This window comes from Podarcis filfolensis (genome assembly GCF_964270895.1).
Source record: "Podarcis filfolensis genome assembly, chromosome: 3".
NCBI classification, from domain to species: Eukaryota; Metazoa; Chordata; class Lepidosauria; order Squamata; family Lacertidae; genus Podarcis; species Podarcis filfolensis.
In genome coordinates this window covers 95,146,249-95,171,192 of record NC_139606.1, presented here as the reverse complement: position 1 = coordinate 95,171,192, position 24,944 = coordinate 95,146,249, and the positions used below count along the sequence as shown (strand labels likewise).

The 24,944-nt window shown below is 41.0% G+C and overlaps 1 protein-coding gene across 7 annotated transcripts in view; it reads right to left on the bottom strand.

The window, feature by feature from the left end:
* The window catches only part of USH2A (usherin), a 432,455-nt gene that overhangs the window by 316,608 nt on the left and 90,903 nt on the right, over positions 1-24,944 (bottom strand). For all 7 annotated transcript variants that reach the window (XR_014545784.1, XM_083604668.1, XM_083604669.1 and 4 more), the window contains 2 exons: positions 24,161-24,305; positions 12,945-13,175 (listed from right to left, as the gene is read on the bottom strand). Coding sequence is in view for 6 of the 7 variants with exons in the window: in XM_083604668.1 (XP_083460794.1) it covers positions 12,945-13,175; positions 24,161-24,305 (376 nt within the window). In the remaining variant the exon portion in view is untranslated. The remainder of the gene's footprint in view (positions 1-12,944; positions 13,176-24,160; positions 24,306-24,944) is intronic.

The following is a 24,944-nucleotide window of genomic DNA, read 5'->3' as shown; positions in this document are numbered from 1 at the left end:
CGAAAATAAGGGATCAGCAGCCAAAATAAGGGATTTTGCTTAGCTTATACAGAAATCTGGCACTGATGGAGCCATGCTGCTTTTGCTGCCACTGCCTGTGTTTTGCAGGGGGTTGGACTAGATGATCCTAAGGGTCTACAACTCCGACCAAAGAAGAGTGGCAGACAAAACTCATGAACGACGTTGAGATGGCAAAGCTTACAGGCAGAATTAGAAACCAGGAAGAGGACCTCTTTAATAAAGAATGGGGAAAGTTTATAATTTAGTTGAAAAGCTATTGTAAAGAGTTACATACATTGGTAGGATTGACATAAAACTTGTAGTAAAAATTTGAACTATGGATGGACAAATGATTTATAAAAATAGAGTTATGAAAGGGATGCAGAGGGGGAAATCACTACATTAAGATGCTGTACTGGTTGGAGGCTATGCTAAGCAGCACGTCGGGGCTGCCGTCGTCCTGCCGCAAGGAATTCCATCAGCCCTTCCCTGCCCGAGAGAGAGGGAGGAAGAGAGACTCTCGCCCACGCTGCCCACGAGCCCAGCATGAAGCGGTTGCGGCACTGAAGCACCACCCTTCTGCGTCCCTCCCCATCCCCTCCTCTTCCTCCTCCCTCAGGCAGCCTCCTCAGCTGCCGCTGCCTCTGGCTTCCCCTGGCAGCGCGGCGGAAGTCTCGCAAGAGAGGGGCTGCCTGCCTGCCCACCGCCACCCGTTTCCTCACGACGCGCCACTGAGGGGGAAAAGGGAGAGACAGAGACGCAGCAGCTCGTGCGCGCGCTCTCTCGAGGTGGAGGACCCCGAGCCACTGCTTCCCTCCCAAGCTGGGCGAGCATGAAACCCAGGAAATTTAAGGGACATCATCAATCCGGGACAGCAGCGGGAAACGGCACTGGGATAAGGGAGTTTCCCACCAAATAAGGGACGGTTGACAGCTATGGTTCTATGCCTATAGTCACTGTCAGAACCGGGGGACGAAAAGCCAGCTGGCTCAGCCCCAGCCGGAGCGTCTCCCCTCTCAGCCTTGCCCCTGCGGAGATCCATCAGTCATCCTCCTCCGATGTGCGTCTGCGACTCAAGCTGCAGTGCATACTTGAGCACACATTACTGAGCAGAGTAATCACACAACAGAACCAGGCCCACGGGGTGGATACGATACTAAGCTACGCATTACATACTATGATGTTCCTCCACTCAGTAAATCTCGAAGTTAGGCACATGCACACAGGGGTAGGTAGGTGTGGAAAGGCCCTTTGAAAACCTAAAGAAATGTCTGCTGTTTGCCTGTGCAAACTATTGTATGGCAAAACAGAGGGGAGAAGCTAGTGGAAACAAAAGGGAGCAGCTATTCCTTTTGAATAGCTGTTATCAAATATCACTGTTATTTGATATAATCTTAAAAAAAGAAGAAGTCAGTCTGGGAAGTGTGGCTTATTATTATTATTATTATTATTATTATTATTACTATTACTATTACTATTAGTATTATTACTTACAGTGCTCAATATGGTGAACACTGACAAAAAAACATGAACGAAAAAATAGGGCCGATAACAAAACTAGCCAGTTGAACCATTATATTCCCAGTAAAGGGGTTTTAAGGCCAATAGGGAGAGGAAATAGTGGATATAGGAGCAGATTCATTCCATAACTTTGGGCAAGTTGTGTAAAGGCTCAGCTTCTCACTACGACAGAGTCACTTCATGTGAACATCTTGCTTGGAGCAGGGGTTAAAGACAGCATGGAGAGAAGCACCCTTCAAGATATGTGGGACCAGGCCATGAAGGACTTTGTAGCTATGCAGCAGTAACTTGAACTGGATGCATATTGGCAGCTAGGGAAACGGAAATAGGATCGACTGAATAGGATTACATTGGCCTATTTCTATAAGATACATTGCATCAACTAAACCTTTTGTATTGTTTTAAAGGGCACCCTAACATAGTGTGTTAGTGTTGGCTCAGAGTAGGTGCATCCTACATACCCTTTAATACTGACTGTGCTATTATTTACAAAGTGTGTAGATTAATGTCAATGTTATCATAATAAAAGGTTAAGAAAAATGAGAATCCAAACAAAATTCTGCCATATTCCTGGCAAACCAGCATAATGTTTATCCAGAAAAAAATGGGTCACTTACAGGGACCCATCAACATAAAAATATTCATGTCCTTATTGAGTACTTGATAATTAAAATAAAAAAATAAAAAATCTAAGGGCACAATCTGGCAAAAAATAAGTTGTTTTAAGTCCCACTAACTTCCAAATAAGCAAAATTAATGGGATTAAATATGGCTGGTTGGGTCATGCCCAATGATTATAAATCACAGCAGCTGCAAAGAACCCAGTGCCACTTTATGGCTCTTTATATTTGTTGTAATAAATTCATTGTAACAGCATTTTCAGGATGGCTTAAGTTATAAGAACAAGATAATGGTATAGTCTGGCTAAGGGAAGAACCTCATTCTACTGTCAATATTTCAGGCTGATAAAAAGCTGACCAAGTGTTATCAGTTTGGTGATGAATAAAAGAAAAAGCATGAAGCCATTAGCATTAATGGACTTAGGTAGCTAAATGCTTGTGTGTTATACTGGGAGTCTAGGGTAGATTGTTGATTTTTAACTCCAAGGACTAAGACACAAATACCCTGCCCTTCATGTTATTATTTTCTTTTGCAGAAAGTGTGCATATAATTCATTTTTCAAATTTTGTATTATAAAGAAAATTTGGCAAACTACTTGGTATGATTGGTATTTCATCTTAAGAAGAAAAAAGGGAGGGATCCAACAAGATTTATTACAGAGCTCCACTGAAGTGCTTGAAATACTGTGAGAACACAGAAATGCCTGCTTTTGTGTTTGTTTTTTTAAAAAAGATAAAGTAGTCTGATATAATATCTTCAGGCACAGATTACCTTAGGCCTGCAGCATGACCGATAGACATTCAAGCCTCTGCCATCTAGTGTGTACTTGGGAATGGCTAATGAACAGCATACTTTGTGCGAAGATGCAGATAACTAAAGAGAAATGCGCAAGTAAAACTGTAGAATCTTGAGGGCATGAGGAGTGAAATGAAAAGCAGCTGGTTATTGAGTTATTGTCATTTGTGCATACATTTCTTGTGTAGTTTACTTTATGCCCTGCCCGAGCATCATGACTGATGAACAGAGGCTATGAATCTTTTAAATAAGAACCAAAACAAGTGTGGTCTTCCATTTAGGCTCTGAACAGATCTGCACCTGCTTAATTTTCAATAACATTGCAACATTCCTTAAAAACCATTCACGAAGGGTTAAGTCCAAAGTTTGTGAAACTTCACACACAAGATGGTTCTGTGGGTGGAAAGAAGGGGAGGACTTTCTGCTCCAGTCATTTATGCCCCTGACAACCTTCTCCAGAAGGTTGGGGCTTCCTCTCAAACGGCGTGGAAAGTGATACCACATGGACAGACGGTATTAGTGAAAATTCCCGCCCCTTCTGCCTAAAGAAGCATCCAGCCAGAGGCGTAGTGTGGGGGTGGGAGAGGGATCACTGACCCGGGTGCACATTTTGGAGGGGTCACAACCAGACGCCCACACAACAGGCTCCCTCATTGAGGCTGGAGCCACTGGGAGGCAAGCCAAGCTGCACCCGGGCCAAGCCTTCAGGGCTGGGGCATTAGCAATGCCTCCTTCTCTTTCTCTTCATGGCCAGCGATGAGATGTGTGCGTGCCCCCTGCCCCTGGGCTGGTTAAGAGGAAGGGTGGGGAAGAGCACCGCCATCGTCCATCAAGGAGAGGCAAGATGCTCCACTGGGATCAGAAGGGAGTGAGGCAGGTGGGAGGAGGACAGCTGCGTTCTCTGGGGCTGGGGCTCCAGCAAGGAGCCCTGGCAGCTGAAGCGTGGTGGTGGGCAGGTTAGTCTAGTAGACAGGGAGAGAGGCAGTGAGGAGTCTGTCGGAGACGGCCTCCATTGACCCTCTGTGTGGACTCTGTGTGCCCTCCCCTTAGAGCACAGCTCCACCCCAGCTTCCCAGTCCACGGGGCGGGGGGCACAACACCTGCCCCACCTCCGGCACTGGCAACCCACATTACGCCTCTGCATCCAGCTCATGGAGTGATGGCCTCTGCTGGATCCAAATGCACTTTCAAAAATACAAAGAGTCATTCCATTTGAAGATCAGCAGGTATGCTTTGGGAAGCATAACCCAAGCATAGTGCACCTGCCCTGATTCTAGAGGACCTGAAGGGAAATTCACAAAGTAGCTGCATTTCTAGATCCAGTATTCCAAAAGTATTTCTCTAAAGGGCAGGTGGCCAGATGAGCTGGGGGGCAAGATGACACCATAACTGCATTTTACGTGGCTTTCACACTTCCAGACTGCTTCTGGCCCACAGGCTCCTCCCCTCTCTCCAGTTATTTGGTGCTGGAAATTGCTGAGGAGCATATCAAAAACCTTTCACCTCTTCCCAGTGCCAAATTAGCTGGGCAGTGAGAATGCGGGAGGTATATGATAAGAGTACACCTTCCCCACAGCCCAGTTAATACACCACTGGGAACAATTGCAGAACACACCTATCTGCACATTCTTCATAGATTCCTATGGTCAATCATCAGGAAGAAGGTGGAGACAAAGAAGGTATTTTGAATCTGCCAATGCCCATGGGCTGAGTTAAGAGGTGTGAGGGTGAGTGGGGAGGAGAGAAGCTAAAACCCTCCGACTGTAGGCTGTGGCCCAGCACACAGCCAGTATGTGACCCCTAATGGCATGCAACCCTCAGGCTCAAAAGCTGTCCACCCTGAATGACTTCACCACATATTCATTCTCAAGAATGGCTCAAAAATTCACCACTTAGTCAATAAGCAATTATTCAACTATATTATATTGTTGTGCACATGACTACCTTCTTTATGTCTTTTTTGTGTTCTGCTTCGATTGGTGTAAGTGGTACACATTATTTTACATAATTCTGTTTTTAAAATTGAAATAGCTGTGCCCAGGTGGCTAACCAACTCTCTCTTTCTCCATTTCAGTGCCTGGTCATTTCTCTGTAATTTTGCATATTTTAAAAAAACAGGGAATAGTAATACTATAGCGGTGAGCCTGGAGGATAGTGATAGTTGGTGATTACTAGATCAAAGACTTTGGTGAGATCAATACAGAAGGCCCCTCAACATCGATTACTATCCAGTGCTATAAAATCTAACTGCTTACCTTGTGAGATGAGCAAGTGGAATGAACAGGCCAAAGTCGGTACATAATTATTTAAATTAAAAGCATATCTGCTTTTAGCCAATGAACTAACCTTCTCTTATTCCGCATGGTAGTAATTAACCAGCCTAAAGAGATGTGTTAACATGCCAATAAAGGGCTTTCCATCAGCAATTTTAAAAAATCAAGCTTTCTTGATTACAAGCTCCTCCATTTATGTTCTCTATTAAATTTAAAATATGACAGCTCTTTGATCCAAATGAACAGACCACACCAATTGCAAGCCATCCCTGTTTAGAAATACATAAAAGAACTTAATGATTTTACTATCTTCCCTGTCTCTTTTTAAAGGTAAAGTCTACCTTTAAAATAAAATGCTGATAGAACAAGTGTTGCAGTTTAATAAATTAAATGCCTGCCCTGAATTTTATTGCCTATACTTCTTCATTCTAGTGGTTATGCTAACACTAGCATTCTGAATTTAGTTATTTGCTTTGCATCAATATCTAAGGTTACAATAAATTTGTCAGTTTACATTAAGGATCAAGAGGTCACATCACATAAATTCCTCCTGAGCACATCAAAAAAAGAACATGAGTAATGTGGAAAAAATGGAAGACTAATATAGAAATAAACATGATCCCATTTCATTCAAGATGCCAAAATACTCGGGAGATTGTTATATCTAGGAGGCTAGTTGCTTCAAACTATTTTTTACTATTACTGTACAGTTTGAGAACAGTATAGTAAAGGAAAATAAAACAAATAGCACTAAGATCCTAAAAGGCTATAATTGAACATACAGTTACAACTGAAATTTTGCCAATTTGCAGGTATTTCCTTATCTCAGCTTTTGAGGTGTTTCAACGTAAGGCAACAAGAAAAGTTTGATAGAGAAATTCCTGGGGGGGTGGTTCTGCACATCTCTAGCTTGCTGTTGGATTTTGCCCAAAAAGGACATTTGAAACTTGATGGGGATTGTCTTTTGGTTACATTGCTAATGAATTTTGCATAGCAAAAAGAGCTTCAATGAAATGTTTGATATTTCTTGGAGTGGGGAGGGGGTGCATCCATGAAAAAATAAACTATATTTACATTTTCCTAAACCAAAGTAGTGTGTCTCTATTCATCTCGGAGATAATTGTTTAAACATGTGAGTGTTTGGCTTTACAAGCTTATATTATATTATGTTTCCTCCACTACACAAATCTGTATAGTATAATATTGCAACAGCTAAATCCTGACTGATAGTTTTGCCAAAAATACCATTGTTCAGTCTATGATCTGATTGATTTTAGGCCATAAGTACTTTAAGCTAATAAGGACAGAAAAAATTAATCCTCTCCTCCCCCCCCTTTTAATATTGGCAATCACTCAATTGATAAGGCTCATCATAGTTAGACAAGATATTAATTTGATCTTTCTGAAAGATCAATTAGGGGATGAAACATGCCTTGATAATATTCATAGGAACGTTTCCTGGTGATATTCATGACAGACAATTGGAATCAATGAATGTCTTCCCTTCCTTGTTTGTTCAATACACCACTTGTTAGTTCCATCATGACTGTCCTCTGCAAAAACCACAAGCCGAGAAGGAGAAAACCGCAGCTCATGAGTAGTGTAGAAAGCAGGCAGTCCTTCAGAAAGTCAAAGTATTGGAGTATGGTATTGTACAGTGAAATCCTATGCATGTCTACTCAAAAGGAAGCCCCACCAGTATAGGACTGCCAAGAAAGATAGTAATAGACAGAACTGTCAACTTCAGTTCTCAGTTTTGCAATATTAAGCTCAGTCTGTCACATTTCCACATCAGATTGTTTATTTAAAACGCCTTGTGAAAATTCATCAACATTTAAATGCACATTTCTCCTAATATACATATTTTGTATCCAACATTGCCTAATAAACACAATTTTGCAAGCAATTTCCCCTGATAGAATGCATTTCTGCTTGTTTTCACTAATATATGCAGTTGTATGCACACTTTCCCCTATTGCATGCATCTTAGTACACATTTGTTGCTGTTGCTGGAGAACTGCATCACAAAATTCAGGCGGGGGGAATGGAATAGCTCTGTTTCAGTCCACAAGTTGTTTTGGGAAGTGAAAATTAGGTAGCTCCACATTAAACTATAAACCAAAGCAAATTCCTCCCCCATCCACTAACAGAGCACTATGCAGGAACAGAGTGGGGAATCCATTCACTTCTGCACCTGAAAGCAGCATATCATAAGGTGGGTGAGTAGGATTTGTTTTTCTTTCTTAAGCAAATTAGAACCCCAGTTTTGCAAACTGGGGGGTGGAAACAGTGTTTCCTAGGCCCTACTCTAGGCTGGCATAGCTGAGGGGACCAAGAATTTGGGGGTATCGGCAGGGTTCGCATGTGGCTGTCTTCACAAAATACCCCATTTCCACACGCTACTGAATGCTTACTATCCTCTCACGTCAGTGGCAGAACTGCTAGTAGCAGCTTACCACCTGCTTGGGCAAAGTTTGGGGCCTCTAGCATTGAAGAGCAATTTCTCCACCAGCAATCCTCTCCTCTACTGGCAAAGACCTACAGAGGGGAATCAATGCACTCGCCTACCCCCACCCCCTTATAACCTTTGTGACATTGTCATCCCAACCTGTAACTTGCTTTAGATACCATTTTAATCTGGGGGAAAGCCTCAAGGGAAAAAATGGAGTCATGAATTATAGTTCCTCATCAGAGAGGGAGAGCCAAGACATAGTCTCATTGTTGTCCTTGTACAAATCAGCAGGGAGGAGGATGGGGACAAAACTATAAGTATTTGACTCTAATGCCACCTACTGTTGGGCTCCTTGCCTTCTGTCCTACCACCCACCACTGAATTGATGTGAAGATAAAACTGAATAATCAGTATGTATGCTGCTCTCAGTTCATTGGAAGAATAGAACAGCCCTCCAGTGAACAAGGTTCAGCATCAGCACAGGTGTATGTGTGCACTGAGTTAGATATGAGGTTAAAGGCCATCTATGGGGATCACAGTTTTCTGTTGCTGCAACAGGAATTGAGGGCCAGTGGCAGCACCTAACATTCTTGGGAAGCTGTTGGAGACCCTGCAGGGCAGTCATTTAACAACAATAACAACCTAGTGCTCCTAACGGCACCATACAGTAGGGCCTAGTTACCATTTTAAGGCCGCATATTCAGTTGTTGTGCTAGGATTCCCACTAGAACAATGGGACTTTCCCCCTTTCCTCCATCCATGCCAAATCTGCTCTGGAGGGTTGGGATAACCCCCAGATCGGCACATGGAGAGGAGAAATCTTTCTGGCAGGCAAGCAGACATGCTTGTACTGATGGGATGATCTCCTTAGCGCTACACTGAATAATAATAATAATAATAATAATAATAATAATAATAATAATAATAATTTTTATTTATATCCCACCCTCCCCAGCCGAAGCCGGGCTCAGGGCGGCTAACAACAATCAAATAATCAAATCTTTTAAAAACATTTCATTATAAAAATTAATTAAAATCAAATTGGTGGCAACCGTTAAGCAAAATTTCTGTGCAGGCTGCCAGAGGAGGGAGTCAGGCTGCGCCCTAACCAAAGGCCTGGTGGAACAACTCTGTCTTGCAGGCCCTGCGGAAAGATGTCAGGTCCCGCAGGGCCCTAGTCTCTTGTGACAGAGCGTTCCACCAGATTGGAGCCGCAGCTGAGAAGGCCCTGGCTCTAGTTGAGGCCAGCCTAACCTCTCTGAGGCCTGGGACCTTCAGAATGTTTTTATTTGCAGACCGTAGGTTCCTCTGTGGAGCATACCAGGAGAGGCGGTCCCGTAGGTATGAGGGTCCTAGGCAGTATAGGGCTTTAAAGGTCAAAACCAGCACCTTAAACCTGATCCTGTACTCCACCGGGAGCCAGTGCAGCTGGTATAGTACCGGATGAATGTGATCTCGCAGCGAAGACCCCATAAGGAGTCTCGCCGCGGCATTCTGCACCCGCTGGAGTTTCTGGGTCAGTCTCAAGGGCAGCCCCACGTAGAGCGAGTTACAATAATCCAGTCTGGAGGTGACCATCGCGTGGATCACAGTGGCTAGGTCAGGGCGAGAGAGATAAGGAGCCAACTGCTTAGCTTGGCGGAGATGAAAAAATGCCGCCTTTGTTATAGCTGTAATCTGCGCCTCCATAGAAAGGGAGGTATTGAAGATTACACCCAAACTCTTAACGGACGGTGCTGGCACTAATTGCACCCCCGGAAGAGATGGGAGTTGCCCCCTCAATCCCATATCGTCCCGTCCCAGCCAGAGGACCTCTGTCTTCGAAGGATTTAACTTCAACTGGCTCCCACGTAACCATCCAGCCACAGCTTCCAGACATCTGGTCAGTGTGTCTGGGGCCGAGTCAGGATGGCCATCCATCAACAGATAGAGTTGGGTGTCATCGGCATACTGATGGCAACCCAGCCCAAAACTCCGGACAAGCTGGGCGAGGGGGCGCATAAAGATGTTGAAAAGCATCGGGGAGAGAATCGCACCCTGGGGCACTCCACACACCAAGGAGTGGCACGATGACAATTCCCCCCCAAGCGCCACCCTCTGTCCCCGACCAGGGAGAAACGAGCGCAGCCATTGAAGGACTGTGCCCTGGATCCCCACGTCGGCAAGGCAGTGGTCCAGGAGTTCGTGATCGACCATGTCGAAGGCTGCTGTCAGGTCTAGAAGAATCAGCAGCCCTGACCCGCCTCGATCCAGCTGCCTGCGGAGATCTTCTGTTAGGGCGACCAGAGCCGTCTCGGTCCCATGACCAGTGCAGAAGCTGGACTGGAATGGATCCAGAGCCAATGTTTCATCCAGAAACCTGCCAAGCTGTTCAGCAACCACTCTCTCAATCACCTTACCCAGGAATGGAAGATTCGAAACAGGGCGGTAATTGGATAGATCTAAAGGATCTAATGATGTTTTCTTTAAGAGCGGGCGCACCACTGCCTCCTTCAGTTCCCCTGGGAATATCAGTTCCCCTGGGAATACAATCAGTATGTATGCTCCTCTCAGTTCCTTGGGAATACAATCACCCCCCTTTCCCAAATGCCTCCTACTATAGCATTGCTTTGGAGCATTGTGGGAAAATAAAATGTCAGAACCCAACTACCTGGCAGTGCTTGGAGACAAGCCCAGAGGAAGGGAAGCCAGAGGGCACTTTGCCCAGGGCCTCCTGAAACCTAGACACAACCCTGTTGTTATCTATTCCATTCTCATATTCTGTATTTCAAGATGTAGTTGCTGAATGTTGATCAGCTTGGACAGTTATGTACTTGGCAATGGATTATTTAGGATGGGTTTTTAGAATGGTGTCTTAGTGCCTGCAACACCCTACCAAAAGGTACATTTAAAAATTCATTCTTAAGTGGAGGATTTTGAGATTTTGTACAAAGGCATAAATAAATCTGTATTTTTAATGAAAAGGATATATAGGAAAAGCAAATGTTTGATGCAGACTTTTTAAAAAGTTTCTGTAAAATAATAATAATAATAATAATAATAATAATAATAATAATAATAATATCAGTCCTGTTTCAGAAGAAGAAAATGTGACTACAGTAATGCTGCCCGGTCAGGGTCAGCTCCGCATATTTGTAGCGTTAAGTCCCTGTCGTGCACATTAGAAAATGTCTTAAGATGTTTTTGTTCACAAAGCAGCACAATTCACTTTGTTGTGCTGGATCACTCCTGTTTAAAGTGTTTCCAGCTCCCCTCTCACCCTATCTTTAGGCTTCTTGGGATTAGGAAGGAGGAAGAAAGGAAATGTCTTGTTCAAGAAGGAACTGTGAATTCATTTTAAGTGCAAGGCCATAGTCCTAGCAAAAAAGGTTCTGAGAGAAATGAAGAGAGGGCTAAATTCTTTCTTTTCTGAGGCCAGCTAACACTTCATAGTGGGACATGTCACTGTCAATAACGATAAAGCGAAGGGAAAGGAAGCATGGTCAGAATGCCCTTTGCAGAGATGGGAGCCTGAGCCACAGTTATGCCATGATTCATATATTTGCTTAGGTTAGGCAGGTTTTATTAAGTTGCCTTATACTGAAGCAGAGATTGTTCTGTGGCCTTCCAGCTGTTGTTGCATTATAACTCCTATCAGCCCTACTGGCAGGGGCTGATGGGAGCTCAGCTGAAGTCCAGCAACATCTGGAGGGGCACAAGTTTCTGGTAGTGGGTGCCCCCTTCCCCATTTCTCAAATTTTCCCCACCCTAACTTTCAGTCATAATGTATTAAGGTCTTTGCTTCCACTATAATGGTGTTTTCTATCACATTGTTCCCCCAAACCATTTTTTCCTGGAGTCTCCCCTACACCATTGTTAGCCTCTACCTAGCAGCAGCTCTCTGGGGTTCAAACAGGTGGGGTTTTTTTAGCTGTGCTGCCTAAGATACTTCTTTTAATTCACAGCACCTGCAGTTAAGGTAACTTATGGGTGCAAGGCAGATGTACTACCCCTAAGTTATCATTCTTCCCAGTTAAGGAGAAACATTTGCACAATGACTTCATCCAAGTAGCAGCAGAAAATGAATGCTTCTAAGGGTTGCAAAATATTGTTAATTACACAAATATAATAATTCTTGGTCCTTGAATAGAACAGCCATATACAGGGATGTATGGACATGCCTCACGCCATTCCAGCCTTTCATCTGGTATTTTCTGTACCCCTGCAATTGGTTTATTTTACACAAGTCTTTTTTTATACTATGTCATCTACCTATTTTTAAATATCATAGTGCACAAAAGATACAAACATCTCAGCCATCAACAGATGTTTACAAATCAGTCACTTTCTCTGTGTGTTCCTTTCCAAAGTTAATGCTAGTCTTTTGCAACAAACAAAAAATAAAGTCTTGTGGCACCTTAAAGACAAAGTTAATGAAGTGGGGTCCTTCTGTTTGTTTTCACAAATATCATGATCCCCTGCTGCCTCTACCACTCTGGGTAAAGATGTCACAGGTTGGCATCCTGCATTTTACTTACTGCATAAGGGTTAGGGTCATAAGTCAACAGGTAAAAAAATAGACTACCTCTTTCCATGCGAAAAGAATGATAATGAAGGATACATTCCTTTGGTTATTCAATTTCGCAGTAGGAAGCAGATTAAGGCTGCAATCCCAATCCTAACCCCATCATCTGAGAGTAAATTCCATTGAACTCAGTGGGACTTACTTCTGAGAAAACATTTACTAAAAGCCCAGAAAGAACGGAGTATGCTTAAAGACCTCCACAACCAATGGAGGCTCAGTTGAAAAATAGAAAAGGAAACTTGAGGGGCTGGTGAGTGAAATTGCATACTTGTTTGTTGATTTATATAAGTTGTTTTGTTGCTAGAAGTCCCAACCATGTAAACTTGGGTAATTTAAGAAATCTTTTGTATTCCATATCAAGAGGTTTACCTCTAATCATGCTGATTCCCCTACTTTTATTATTACATTATTTATTATCTGGGCCCGGTGATTAGGGATGAACAACCTTTGGTTTGCCCCTGAATTGCCCCAATACCAGTTGCAATCACACAAAAATAGTGAAAAATCAGGTCTCAAGAAGCACAAGATGATTCAGAAAGCAACAGAATAAAAAGAGTTAACAATAACATCATGCAGAAGTGCTCTAAAAACAAATGAATTTTTTAAAAAGAGCAATTCCAGAGAAATGGGCTAGTGTAAAGTCACCCTAACTATCCCATTGTAGTCTAAACAAAAACCAAAGCTTCTACACTGCATGCTATCACCACAATCTCCTTACCTGTAAAATATGTGTTGGCAGGCAGAGTAGAACTTGGAAATTTATAATACCCATTTCCTGGAAAACGGATTCCTTTCATTACAGTTACACTTGATGTTGCTAAAGATGCATCCATTCTCTCCAGCTGATAGATTGGAGGAGGCCCATTAAGTTCTTTAGGTTCCTTCCAACTTATCTTTATCACTGTGCTGTTTATTCCTTCAGCATAAGGGGCAATTAGCTGTCTTGGAGCTATTTATATAAAAAGAAAAAAGGAAAGATGCATCTGTCCAGTTAAGGTTATCCAAACAATACTGGTTTTCAGAATAAACCAGGGAGTTCTACATGTATAATATATCGTCCCCTAGGAAAGCAGTATCAATTACAATTGCAAACAACCTTTGACCTGTGTGCTGTTGCAATCATACAGTACAGATAATTCTTGATTTAGTAAAAAAATGTGAATGGCAGCCCTCCGATGTCTTGTTTGACTTGTCAGTGGTACAGTACTGGCTTTTTTTCCACCTTAGCTACTGACTGAAAGTAATTTTATCTCAGCATCATAAAAATAATAATACAGACCTTAAGGCACAAATTCAACTACAGTGGTACCTTGGGTTACAGATGCTTCAGGTTACAGACTCCCCTAACCCAGAAATAGTACCTCGGGTTAAGAACTTTGCTTCAGGATGAGAATAGAAATCGCGCAGCGGCAGCAGGAGGCCCCATTAGCTAAAGTGGTGCTTCAGGTTAAGAACAGTTTCCGGTTAAGAATGGACCTCCAGAACGAATTAAGTTCTTAACCCGAGGTACCACTGTAATTCTTGTAAACAAGGGTACCCAGCTATCTCTCCAGAGTGTCTTCAAATATATCAGGAATAGGAAATATAGGTTCTCTTTGATAGGAGGAATTTTGTGTGATCTTTTACCGCTCGGTTAAATCACAATAGAGAAGGTGCCTGTCTGATTACAGTGGGAGGGAGTTCCAAAGGTTAGGTATTGCTATGCTAAAGGTCCAATTCTATCATTGTGTGGAATGGATCTCCTGGTAGGATGGTATCTGCAGGATGCTTTTTCCTACAGAACACACCAATCAACTGGGTATATAGGGAGTGTGATGATCGTATCCATATCCTGGTCCCAAACTGTATGCAACTTTGTACACTAAAACCAGCACCTTCAACCTAACTCAGTGGAAATTGGCAGCCATTGCAATTCTTTCATATGATGGCTGCCCCCGTCCCCGCCCCCCCAATGAGCAGTTGAGCCGATGCATTTTGCACTAGTGCAATTGTTTGGTATGCAGTCTTTTGTAGCTTGCTGTGGTTTGTTGGCCTGGAAAACTGGTCACTGCTATGCTATGTGGTTAATTTCGGTGCAGCAATTTCCTCAAGCTGTCTTTTAGCTATAATATACTGTTGCACACCACTCCGATCTCTTCGCAGTGCTAGATTCCAGTGGTTCCAGGCACTTACCCAGGGTATGGTTTCCTTCGGAATGAGGGACAGCGAGGACTGTGATGTTTTTATGATCTATGGTTTATTTGCACATATTTACAACCTGAGCTTCCAGCTTCTACCTCACACACACCAACTCTCAACTCTGGCCTTTGTCTTTCTAACTACCAGCAAGTTGCGGAAGTGGGGCCCACCCATTTGTAATCTGGCACAGAGCTGCTTCATTTGTTACCTTAATGGCCCATATTTAGGTGGCCATTAACTCAACAGGAAGCTAGCCTGGCTATTTCAGGAATTGAATCCATTCTGGATCCAGGAATTAGAGGGAGGGGGGCCCAGGCATACAGTCTACCCACAAAAAAAAAACACCTCATAGCAATACTTTTATCTACTCTGTACCCCAATCAATCATTACTTTGCCAACCTGTAATGTTTTTAACATGAGGAGAGTCCTAAACTATGCTGTATATATCAAAGACAGAGTTTTTGGTGATTATAGGGCACGACATTCATTTGGAGAACAATCTGGATTAAAATATGCATCTTGCAAATTACTTCAGTTAGCTAAGAGTTTGTTGCAAAGCGTTTCATTTATAACAAATTAATAACATATCCTTAAAGCTTCTTGCATACAAAACCATCATTTTCTCACATTAACCTGTACTATGTTGCTATTACTTTTTCTACAACATGATAAAATATTACTTTTGGCAGAGGGAATGATGGGAGACAAAAACCCACCAACCGTGCTATGCATTGTAAATTCTTGCTTGGACATCATTTATGACTTCACAATCTAATTAGTATCATACTGCTATGTTCGAAATTTACTGTGTTGAAATTGAAGTAGTGCAGTGTGAGGTCACAAGCTTCCCCGCATAAGTAGCGCAGAGCGCTAATGAAATGCAGTATTAATGCACAGGTTTCAAAAGAAAACATGGCTTTACAATTGGAACTTCACCTTTGGAGCAAATCAGTCTGTGTCAGCATTTTAAATGTGAGTGCCAAGGTTGAGTCCTCTAGTTCAGCTTAGAGTTGCTAAAGCAAAAAGGCTAAAATTCATTATTTCTAAAATGAATACATACAGCCAACCTTTCTTCACAACAACAACAACCACATCTCGCTTAAACAATCATCCTTTAATAAATAGGAGTTGCCTGCACTGTAATTATAACATCTTTGCTACCCAAATTTGAAGCTTTTATGGGGCTTCTGCAATTAACTACTTAAATGCATTGTAACACTTGCTTCTCTGACAGGAAAGTATTGATTTTTTAATCATTTTCAAGTCTACTCTAGCACAAATAAATGTACTACAGTTACAGTTAATGCACTGTGTACACGCATTAAACACTAGCATGACACAATTTATTATTTTGTGATATATGGAACAGAAACCCAACCTTTCAAAAAGCAACATCTTCGGTATAACATTAGTATTGTAACTACCATGTCCTTGGTGATTCAGAATACTTGTGTGTTGACATGTACAGTGAAGAGTCTCTATTGAAGCTGGTACTTCAGCAATTTGGATGAAAAAAGTAAGATTATAAATCTGCAGTACAGGTTGCCATGTCACTGGATTGTACAATATAGCTACTGGAGGCTAAAAGGCACAGTATACATTTCCTAAAGGTGTCACTGTGGTACCTGTAGCTGCTTTGTCAAAGGAGCAGTCTATAATTTTGCCTATTTAAATTTTGTCCAAGCCTCCTAAAACACATCTGTCAAAGCATACTGTATTTTAGTAGACTCAGCTATATTTTGCATATTTTAATTATGTAGTGTTTTTAAAATTTATTCCTAGATAATATATAGTTGATATATTATAAAGGTAAAACATTAGTTTAAACGCCTATGACTAGGTGTTTGCTGTTGTGTAACAGAGGGCACTAAACAGATGGCCCATACTGCTTTATGTTAAAGATATATCACTTATAGATATTGCTGTATAGGTCACTATAAAAAAAAGCATTTCGCTTGTGTGCGTGAACACACACATACAATCTGTGTGCCTAAAAGAAAAATATAATTGTTGGTAAGTAAAGAGCAGTTAACTTTGTTTTGTTTGAAACGATATCATTTTAGTTTTAGAAGCTAAGACAGATGCCAGCATTTCACTGCGAACAGATGGTAATTCCATCTAATAGTGCATCTCTGTATTAGTAAGGTCTGTTGTGTATACAAACAGTAATAAACACTAGGTGAGTATCAAAATAAATTTTAATTGTTGACATTAAATTCTGGCAGCCATGCTTCTAAGGATAGTGTATTCTTTTCACAAATCTGTCAGGTTTGCTAATGCAGCTGCTAAAAGTTTCCTATAGCCTGTCAGGTTCTAAAACTAATAAAAGCGCATTTGCATTACAGCTACAAAATTTACAGGTCTACTTCTCTCTCATGCATTTATATCAACAGCAACCTCTCAAATAATCAGCAGCACTTCTAATGTTTGGTTCCTCTTGGCTTTAGTCTGAAATTTGCTCCTCAGTGTTTTCTCTTCAATTAAAAGCCGAAATAGCAACAGTATTTAGCAGCACTTTGAAAACGTAACCAGTCATGAGAATATGGTCTCATTTAGGCTTTGGCTACTGCTAATTAGAACTCTAACCTTTTAAATGGCTACTTGTAGGGTTGTCCTTATACACACACATACACTCAAACTCATATGGTGTACAATTTAAGTTCGTAAGCAAACGTTCAATGTTATGTTTACCCCTCGACTAAAAAATGAGAGCTCCCTTCGCTGAAGCAGCTTGGCTATTGTTGCAAGATGTTACTAAAAGGGTGCCGGGAATGTTTTTAAAAGAACTGCGACTAGTTTGGCAGTGCAAAGTATTTTGCCATTCAACCTCATGGGTAAATCTTTGTACTGAATGGGAGTGACGGAGACATAGAAATGGTTGAGCAAGGATAGCTTAGTCTGTAGTCCAGAATCCTAACTGATGAACCCCCCCCCCAAAGGCACAACTCAACAACAGGGTTGCCTAGTGATTGATTTAAAATGTAATACCCTGAACTTCAATTTTTAAAACTTATAGGAGGGTTTACATTAAGACACTGAGAAAACCATTTTCAAAACAAAGTTAATAACAAATGAATTACAGAGAACACAGCAAAGCAGCAACAGACAACAATAAAACTGTTCCACAAGTAGCAGTCATAATTACATATTTTTTTAAAAGCTAAACTGAAACTGAAAAACTGAAAAATAAAAATTTTAGGTCCAGTACTCAGAAACAGTGCCTAGGCCTTTAAATTTCCAGGTGTTAAATGAGCTTCCTGCCATGGTGCAAACCCATTATTCACTAGTCCCTTCTCTCTGGCCACCTCCATCATGATATTAAATTTGTCCTATAGAAGACAGGTGAGAGTACAAATGAAGAGCTAGTAGGGAACTAATGGGCAGTAGGGGCAGCGACAGCCTTGTTTGCTGCCTTGGGGCACTTATAGCTACTCAAAGCATCCCTGGGCAAGGATTAGGCAGCTGTATTGGTTATCCTGATGACATACCTGCACACGGTAGGACTAAAGCTACTTATTTCCAGTTTAAAACAGCAGGGCTGGAATATTCCTCAAATAAACATAACAAGTTTTAAGGGTTCATTGTATTATGAACATAGAATCATATTTCTTTAAAAATCAATGTAAAAAAAAAATCCCGAAAAATATATTGCTTCCACCATATGGGACAACCAACGACTCACCAACCGATTTAAGATGCAGCATATTGAGCTGACCATATGTTACAGTGCTGTTGAATGGCTGAGTGATTCATGCCCGTCACATTCTAGTATATCAATTAAAGCTCCTTGAAGTCTGCATGATTTGTGTCTCTGTTATTAAACCCTGCTAATTCATCCCACTTACACATCTGTTATAAATCTCTAGGAGTGCTGCATGATTCATGGCAATCTGTGAGCATGGTACAGCAAATTCTTCTCCTTGTAATTAACAGTAAATTGTTTTACTGCCATGCAATGAATTTTTCAGTTATATTGCAAATGAACTCCTAAATGCATGGCTCTTTCCTAAGAACTGACTTATATCATTAGGCAATTAAAAAGTATTGCTTTGAACCAAAAGCTTTTAATCAAGAGAAATACAACTTAAACTCAGCCTAAAGACCATGCAAATTTGACATACTGGCAACAGAATAATTTGTGCAATTTCCCGAGGAGTGAAATATGTCCTTTGGGGAGAACAAACAAATAAGGTTTGGCTCATGCAGTGGTGCACAAAGAGCACCCAATCTGTAGCTGGAGAGCACTTGGCAAGAGAAGATACTGAGCGGATACTGTTTATCTCGGGAGTTATTTAAATCATCTGTCATTTGCAAATTCCTCAGATTATGTTTCACGTCTCTAATTGTAACACAGTGCCTATATTCTTGAAATAAATAACTGGATAATTAACCAAGCAAAATCATCACAGGATTCCAGTACTAGTCAAGAGTTTCAGTCAAAGGTGAAGCCAGTTCGCTTTTGCTTTGCTGCCTCTGTAGCTTCCTGAAGAGGCTTTGATTCTTCTACCCTGCCCCCCGCCACTCCCCATCTCAGTCTAGATCTTGGCACCAGCCTGAAATTCATGAGTCCCTACATCAAACCTGTATAACAACAAATAAAATTAGATTCAAAGAAGGGGGACTAATTGAAGGACGGCAAGCAAAAGTATATATTTGTGTGTGTGTGTGTGTGTGTGTATATATATATATATATATATATATATATATATATGGATGCAATGGCACATTTGCATGCTTATTTTCCCTTTTAAACATGGAGCAGAAAGTGACTTTGTTTTAATGAGGGATTATTCAAGGCAGGAATGAACAAAATGCATTCATAACTAAGAACAAAGATTGTATTGTGAAACAAAAAAACAGGCAACTGCTGAGAAAGAAGGGGATGATTGGTTTATGCATTATGAATAAAAAGGTAGAAAAATATTTATATTAGTATTCACTAATGACTATATATACAAGATTGCTGTAATTAAAATTATAAATTAACATATTAAGAGTGCTTGTTTAATCACTTTGGGTCCCATTCACAGTGACAGACTTTTATGTACTTGCATGCAAAGCAATGTGTGTTTTCAGACCAGAGGCAAACAGCCTGCGTATTTTACTTTTAATAGAGAAAGGAAAATCTAATGCACCACTAATTACCAGTTAATTGGATATGGGTGGTTTTTAAGACTATGATAGAGTATTGTGCTTAAAAACCATTATATGACAGGCAAAACATATGGTTCTTATCAGTAGTGTGTACCTTTCTGAACTATTGGAAATTCAGGCATTACAGGTTTCTCTTTGAAGACAGTAAACCTAAGGGATGGCAAAACTTGAATAAAAATATACATCAAATCCTATGCTCCCAAAGCTTGTTTTGCTTTTTGGAAACAGTATTCCATTCATAAATTGATGAATACTGAGTATTTTCCAGATACACAAGAGCGTCAAACAGCATCAAAGATAGAAATAGGTATATATGGCCCTGCAGCATGGCAGATATACATGTAAAAACATAGTAAGAGTCCTACTGCATTGGACCAGCTATCTAGTCTAATAGTAGCCTGTTTCCTAAGTGGCCAATCAGAAAAGAAAAGCCTGCTGGATCAGGCCAATGGCCCATCTAGTCTAGCATCCTGTACTCGCTGTGGCCAACCAGATGTTGATGGGAAGCACGCAAGCAGGACCTGAGCGCAACTGCACTCTGCCTACCTGGGATTCCCAGAAACTGCGGGTGTCACTGTGGCTAGTAGCTGCCGATAGCCTTATCCTCCATGAATTTCTTCAATCCATTTTTAAAACCCACCAAGTTGGTGGCCACTGCTGCCTCCTGTGGAAGTCCCATAACTGCACTATGTGAAGAAGGACTTTCATTTATCTGTCCTCAACCTTCCAACATTCAGCATCACTGGATGTCCACAAGTTCTAGTTTTGTGAGAGAAGAAGAAAAACCTTTCTCTATCCACTTTTTCCCATGCCGTGCAAAACTTTAAACACCTCTATCATGCTGCCTCTTACTCACCTTAACTAAAAAGTCCCACGTGTTGCAACTTTTTTCCTCACAGGGGAATTTGATCATTTTGGTTGCTCTTTTCCAACTCAAAAATACCCTTTTTGAGATGAGATGACCAGAAGTGTGAACAGTATTCCAAAAGCGGCCCACTGTATATTTGTATAACCGCATTATGACACTGGCATTTATTTGCAACTCCTTTCCTAATGATCCCTAGCCTGGAATTCACTATGACAAAGTTGCTCAATGGGACTTAAGCTTATCACACAAAGAACTTGTTTATTTAGTTATGACCAACTTTAGCTGAATCTGGGCCAATGAATTTGCAATACAGTGTTTTATGATACAAATAGATAATCAGTACCGGCTTAGTCATGCTGGCCACATGACCCGGAAGCTGTACACCAGCTCCCTCGGCCAATAAAGCAAGATGAGTGCCGCAACCCCAGAGTCGGACCTAATGGTCAGGGGTCCCTTTACCTTTACACCATCATATAGCTCAGGCTGTAAAGGGGGTCTGCTATATATAGGCCATTTAAACTATTTTAAAACCATTTCTGAATATCATGCTCACCTGCCACAAAACATGCAGTAGACGTAGGGTTGCCATATTTCAAAAAATAAAAACGAGGACACCCCAAAAGTTTTTTTACAAAAACACCCAAAAAACGTGATTTTTCAATTGACTTGCCCTAAGATCCAGGACAAAGCGCCACCCTTCGGAAATTCCCGCCTTTGAAATCCTGGTAATGTCTGAGAAAATCCGGACGTATGACAACCCTAAGTACATGTTTGTATTTCCACTTTAAGATCTATGTTAGGCATTTAAAATGTTTTACTATTATTTCTTTGAACACCTGTGAAACCTCCAGTGACAACCATGAGGACAGTTCTAATTGAAACTCATATTTAATATCTAACAAATAAATGATAACTGCATTTCTTAGACATCAGTGGGAATTTGATTCAGATTTCAAGTTCAGATTTGTGTTTGCATGTTCTGGATTCTAATTTGGAGGCACCAAGCATAAGCATCCAAGCTTACTGTTGCTTACACTTAAAATGGGATCTGTAGAAGTATTAGCATTATTGTCTGATTTTAATATATGTGAAACCTGGAGCGGTGAGGAGCGCTAACGCATTGCACGAGCACCTCTCCTTGTGCCAGCTTGGTCCTGACAATCCTTCTGTTTGTGCAGGTTTTGCCCGGCAACACCTACACAGATGGGCCTGTCATGCCCCCTGAATGTCTAAATATTCACTTTTGCTTTGACACATGAGCAAGAGACAATAACCAAATGGTTATCTTCCCTCAGCCACCAGCTGTTCACCATTGGCAGCAAAGACGATAGGAGTTATTTGCAGGAGCGTCAGTCCCATTTTTTAACAGTAATAACTGATGATTCCCTATAGAAAATAATTATTCAGGTTTCCATGGCACTTCTCTGCTGCTTTCCATGTGTTTACTTTAAACTCCATGATGAAAAGGTATAGAAGCATCATTTGCTTCTAAGGTTTCAAATGTAAAAGTGTATACATGCAGATGGAAAGTTCAAGCTGGTTCACACTCACATTACTAGATGACTACACCTGCAGTGCTATTGGCAGGTAGGAATCCATACCACTTTACAAAGGGATGCTCTGAACAACCCAGAGCCAACAGTTCGGTGGAACTTTTGCTGTAAGCAGAACTCCAAAGTCTCTCTCATAAATTATCTTGGGAACGTAAGATGCCTAGTGAAGCTGTGTAGTGTACCCGATGAAGTCTGTGGATCCTTTCACCTCCACTCTCCAGGACAGATCTCCCTACAACTGTTATAAAAATGTATTATAATAAGGAAGCATTTGGGATCTTGTAAGCAGTCCCTCTGCTTTTGGTTTGCATTGGTCTTCCAGACTACCAAAGAAAAGCAGTCCCTGAAGTAGGAGCAAAGTGCATAATTCTCTCTCTCGTGTAAACACCATACATTTGAACTGTAGTTTGTTACAGGTGCTGAGAATTGTAGCTCGGTGGCAGATAAACTACAGTTCCCAGGATTATTTGAGGATGCCCTGGGTTTTAAATGTGCTTCATAAGGTATGTTATATGCACAGCCTAGCAAAACTGGATCTGCAGCATCTTTAACCAAACACCAGCAATGCTATCAAAATGCATTTCAGATGGTGCTCTTGTATTTACTCCTAATAATTAGCAGCAAGGAGATTGTTGATTAAAGTAGCCTTTAAAATAATTTGTCAATTGTATTTTGCTTGTGCATCTCAGCAAGAGTTGACACACAAAGCACATTTGCTAGATTTCAGTGAAAAAAGTTAATTCAAGTAAGTGGATACAGGCTTAAAATGGCAACTTTCCAAACCTAGAAATGATAAATAGAAAAATACTCAACATTTAATATATCTAAATCTACTGGTCACTCAATTTTATACTCTACTGTATTGTTTAATGTGACTGAGACCAAATTATTAAAACAATAATAAACAAGTTGTCAGGTTTCAATGAGCTATTTATTTTCAAGGAATTGACAGATAAGCAGGAACGATGCTTTATCACTAATAATAGCCAAGGGTCCTATCTAAATTCCATTAGTTATTTTTGAAACTGTTCATTACAATATATTATAGAATCCTGAGGTACAAAGATTTGAAGGATTGGCACCTACAGATTCTCCAAATTACACATCTCAATTGAGTGTTTGAGACTGATGCCGAGGATTATATTTCTGTACACCAGGGATTGGGAAATTCAGACCCAGTGACTAAATGCGCCTTTCTATCTTGTTCTCAAGACTCCTCCCTAGCCACACCCCTTGTCTATCCTGCTTTGCATTCTCCTTGAATGCTTTGTCTGGCAGGAATGTATCCTCAAACTCTTATAATACCTATTGCTTGCCTGGATGGAAGACAGAGAGGGATGTTTCAGTGTGGTTGGGAACAAGCCCACTGTGCAAAGGTAAAATTAACATTCATTGCTCTGCCAACGTTTGCATCCAGTGCTTCCTACTGACATGTGGGTCCCAAACCACTGCCTAGAAGGGGTTGCGATTCTTGGGCTGAAAAATCTTCCCCGTCCCTACTGTATGCTGTAGTGCAATAAACAGACAAATCATATTCAAACATTATGCCAATTTATGTGGGGTTAGTGGGTCACATGTGCACCCCCCATCCAAATATGCGAACATTTATACATCTTGCAAGTGTACCTGTTTCCCCCTCATAGGTTTCAATCATGAATATAGCTCTCAGAAAAACTTCCTGCACTACTCCTGGTTAGGAGAAAGGTGGGGTTTTGCTATAGGACATCCAAAATGTGAACAGGATAGGTGGCCCCCCTACCCAAAAATGCAAGAACAGGTGATGCAGCCTATGACCAGGGTGCCAATAATTTTGCAACTGTAAAATGCTATATATGTGCTAAACATGCTATTGATACAAAAGGTGCTAGTATTAACTTCATTAGGCTTATGTACTTTATTTGCTGAAACTGTAAACAAACAAACAAATGTTATGTTAAATGGCTTCTCATTGAAAAAGAAACCCATGCAGGCTTTCCAATACGCTACAAGCCTATGTGGAAAACATGGTGTTTTGTTTTTAATCTGTCATGGTAAACAAATACCAATTAAGCGAGTCACTTTGTATTAACACAGCACCTATCTCAGTCACTATGCATCAACCTGCGATCATCTGTAATGGTGCTCATTAGAAAGGTACGTGCTAAATTTATACTTCAATACAATTTTTTCTCTTCCCTTACCTGCTGCTAAAGTTTGCCCCATTCCCGGCTCGCTGCTGACACAGCCAACTTGATTGCAGAGAGTAATGGTAAAATAGTACATTCTGTATGGTTCCAGTCCTTCCACTGTGTAGGACTGTTCATCAGCTTCAGCAACATACAAAACCTAAAAAGCAAATAGAGTTAAGACAGCTATCTTGATAGCACTTCCATTATTTTACACTGATAAGAAAGTACATTTAACAAAAAGAAATTAGCTTTTGCTGATTTTTAAAAAAACTTTTTTAACCTTAATACATTTGCCAAGAGCCATTAGTAAAAACAGGACTTTTTCAAGGAACCTCAAAAAGCTAGAATATAAATTGTAATTGAATATAAACTGTAGTGTCGCAGCTTACACTGATTTTATGCAATCACAGATTTAGCAGATTGTCAATAAATAAACAAATAAACAGAAATGGTTATTTTTACAGAGTGTAGACTAAGCATTACACCATTCTGTGATGAACTCTACCAATCCAATCACCATGGAATAAGAGGGATGACTAACAAGTATTTCAAAAAGAAGACTTGTCTCTTGCAAACAGATAAATTTATTAGTATCATCACCAATATTAATTATATTTCAGCACTAGTGGGTTTAGCACTAAGAAAATGAATTTTCTTTAAGGTAGTTTAAAGGTAAAGGGACCCCTGACCATTAGGTCCAGTCATGACTGACTCTGGGGTTGCAGCGCTCATCTCGCTTTATTGGCCGAGGGAGCCAGCGTACAGCTTCCGAGTCATGTGGCCAGCATGACTAAGC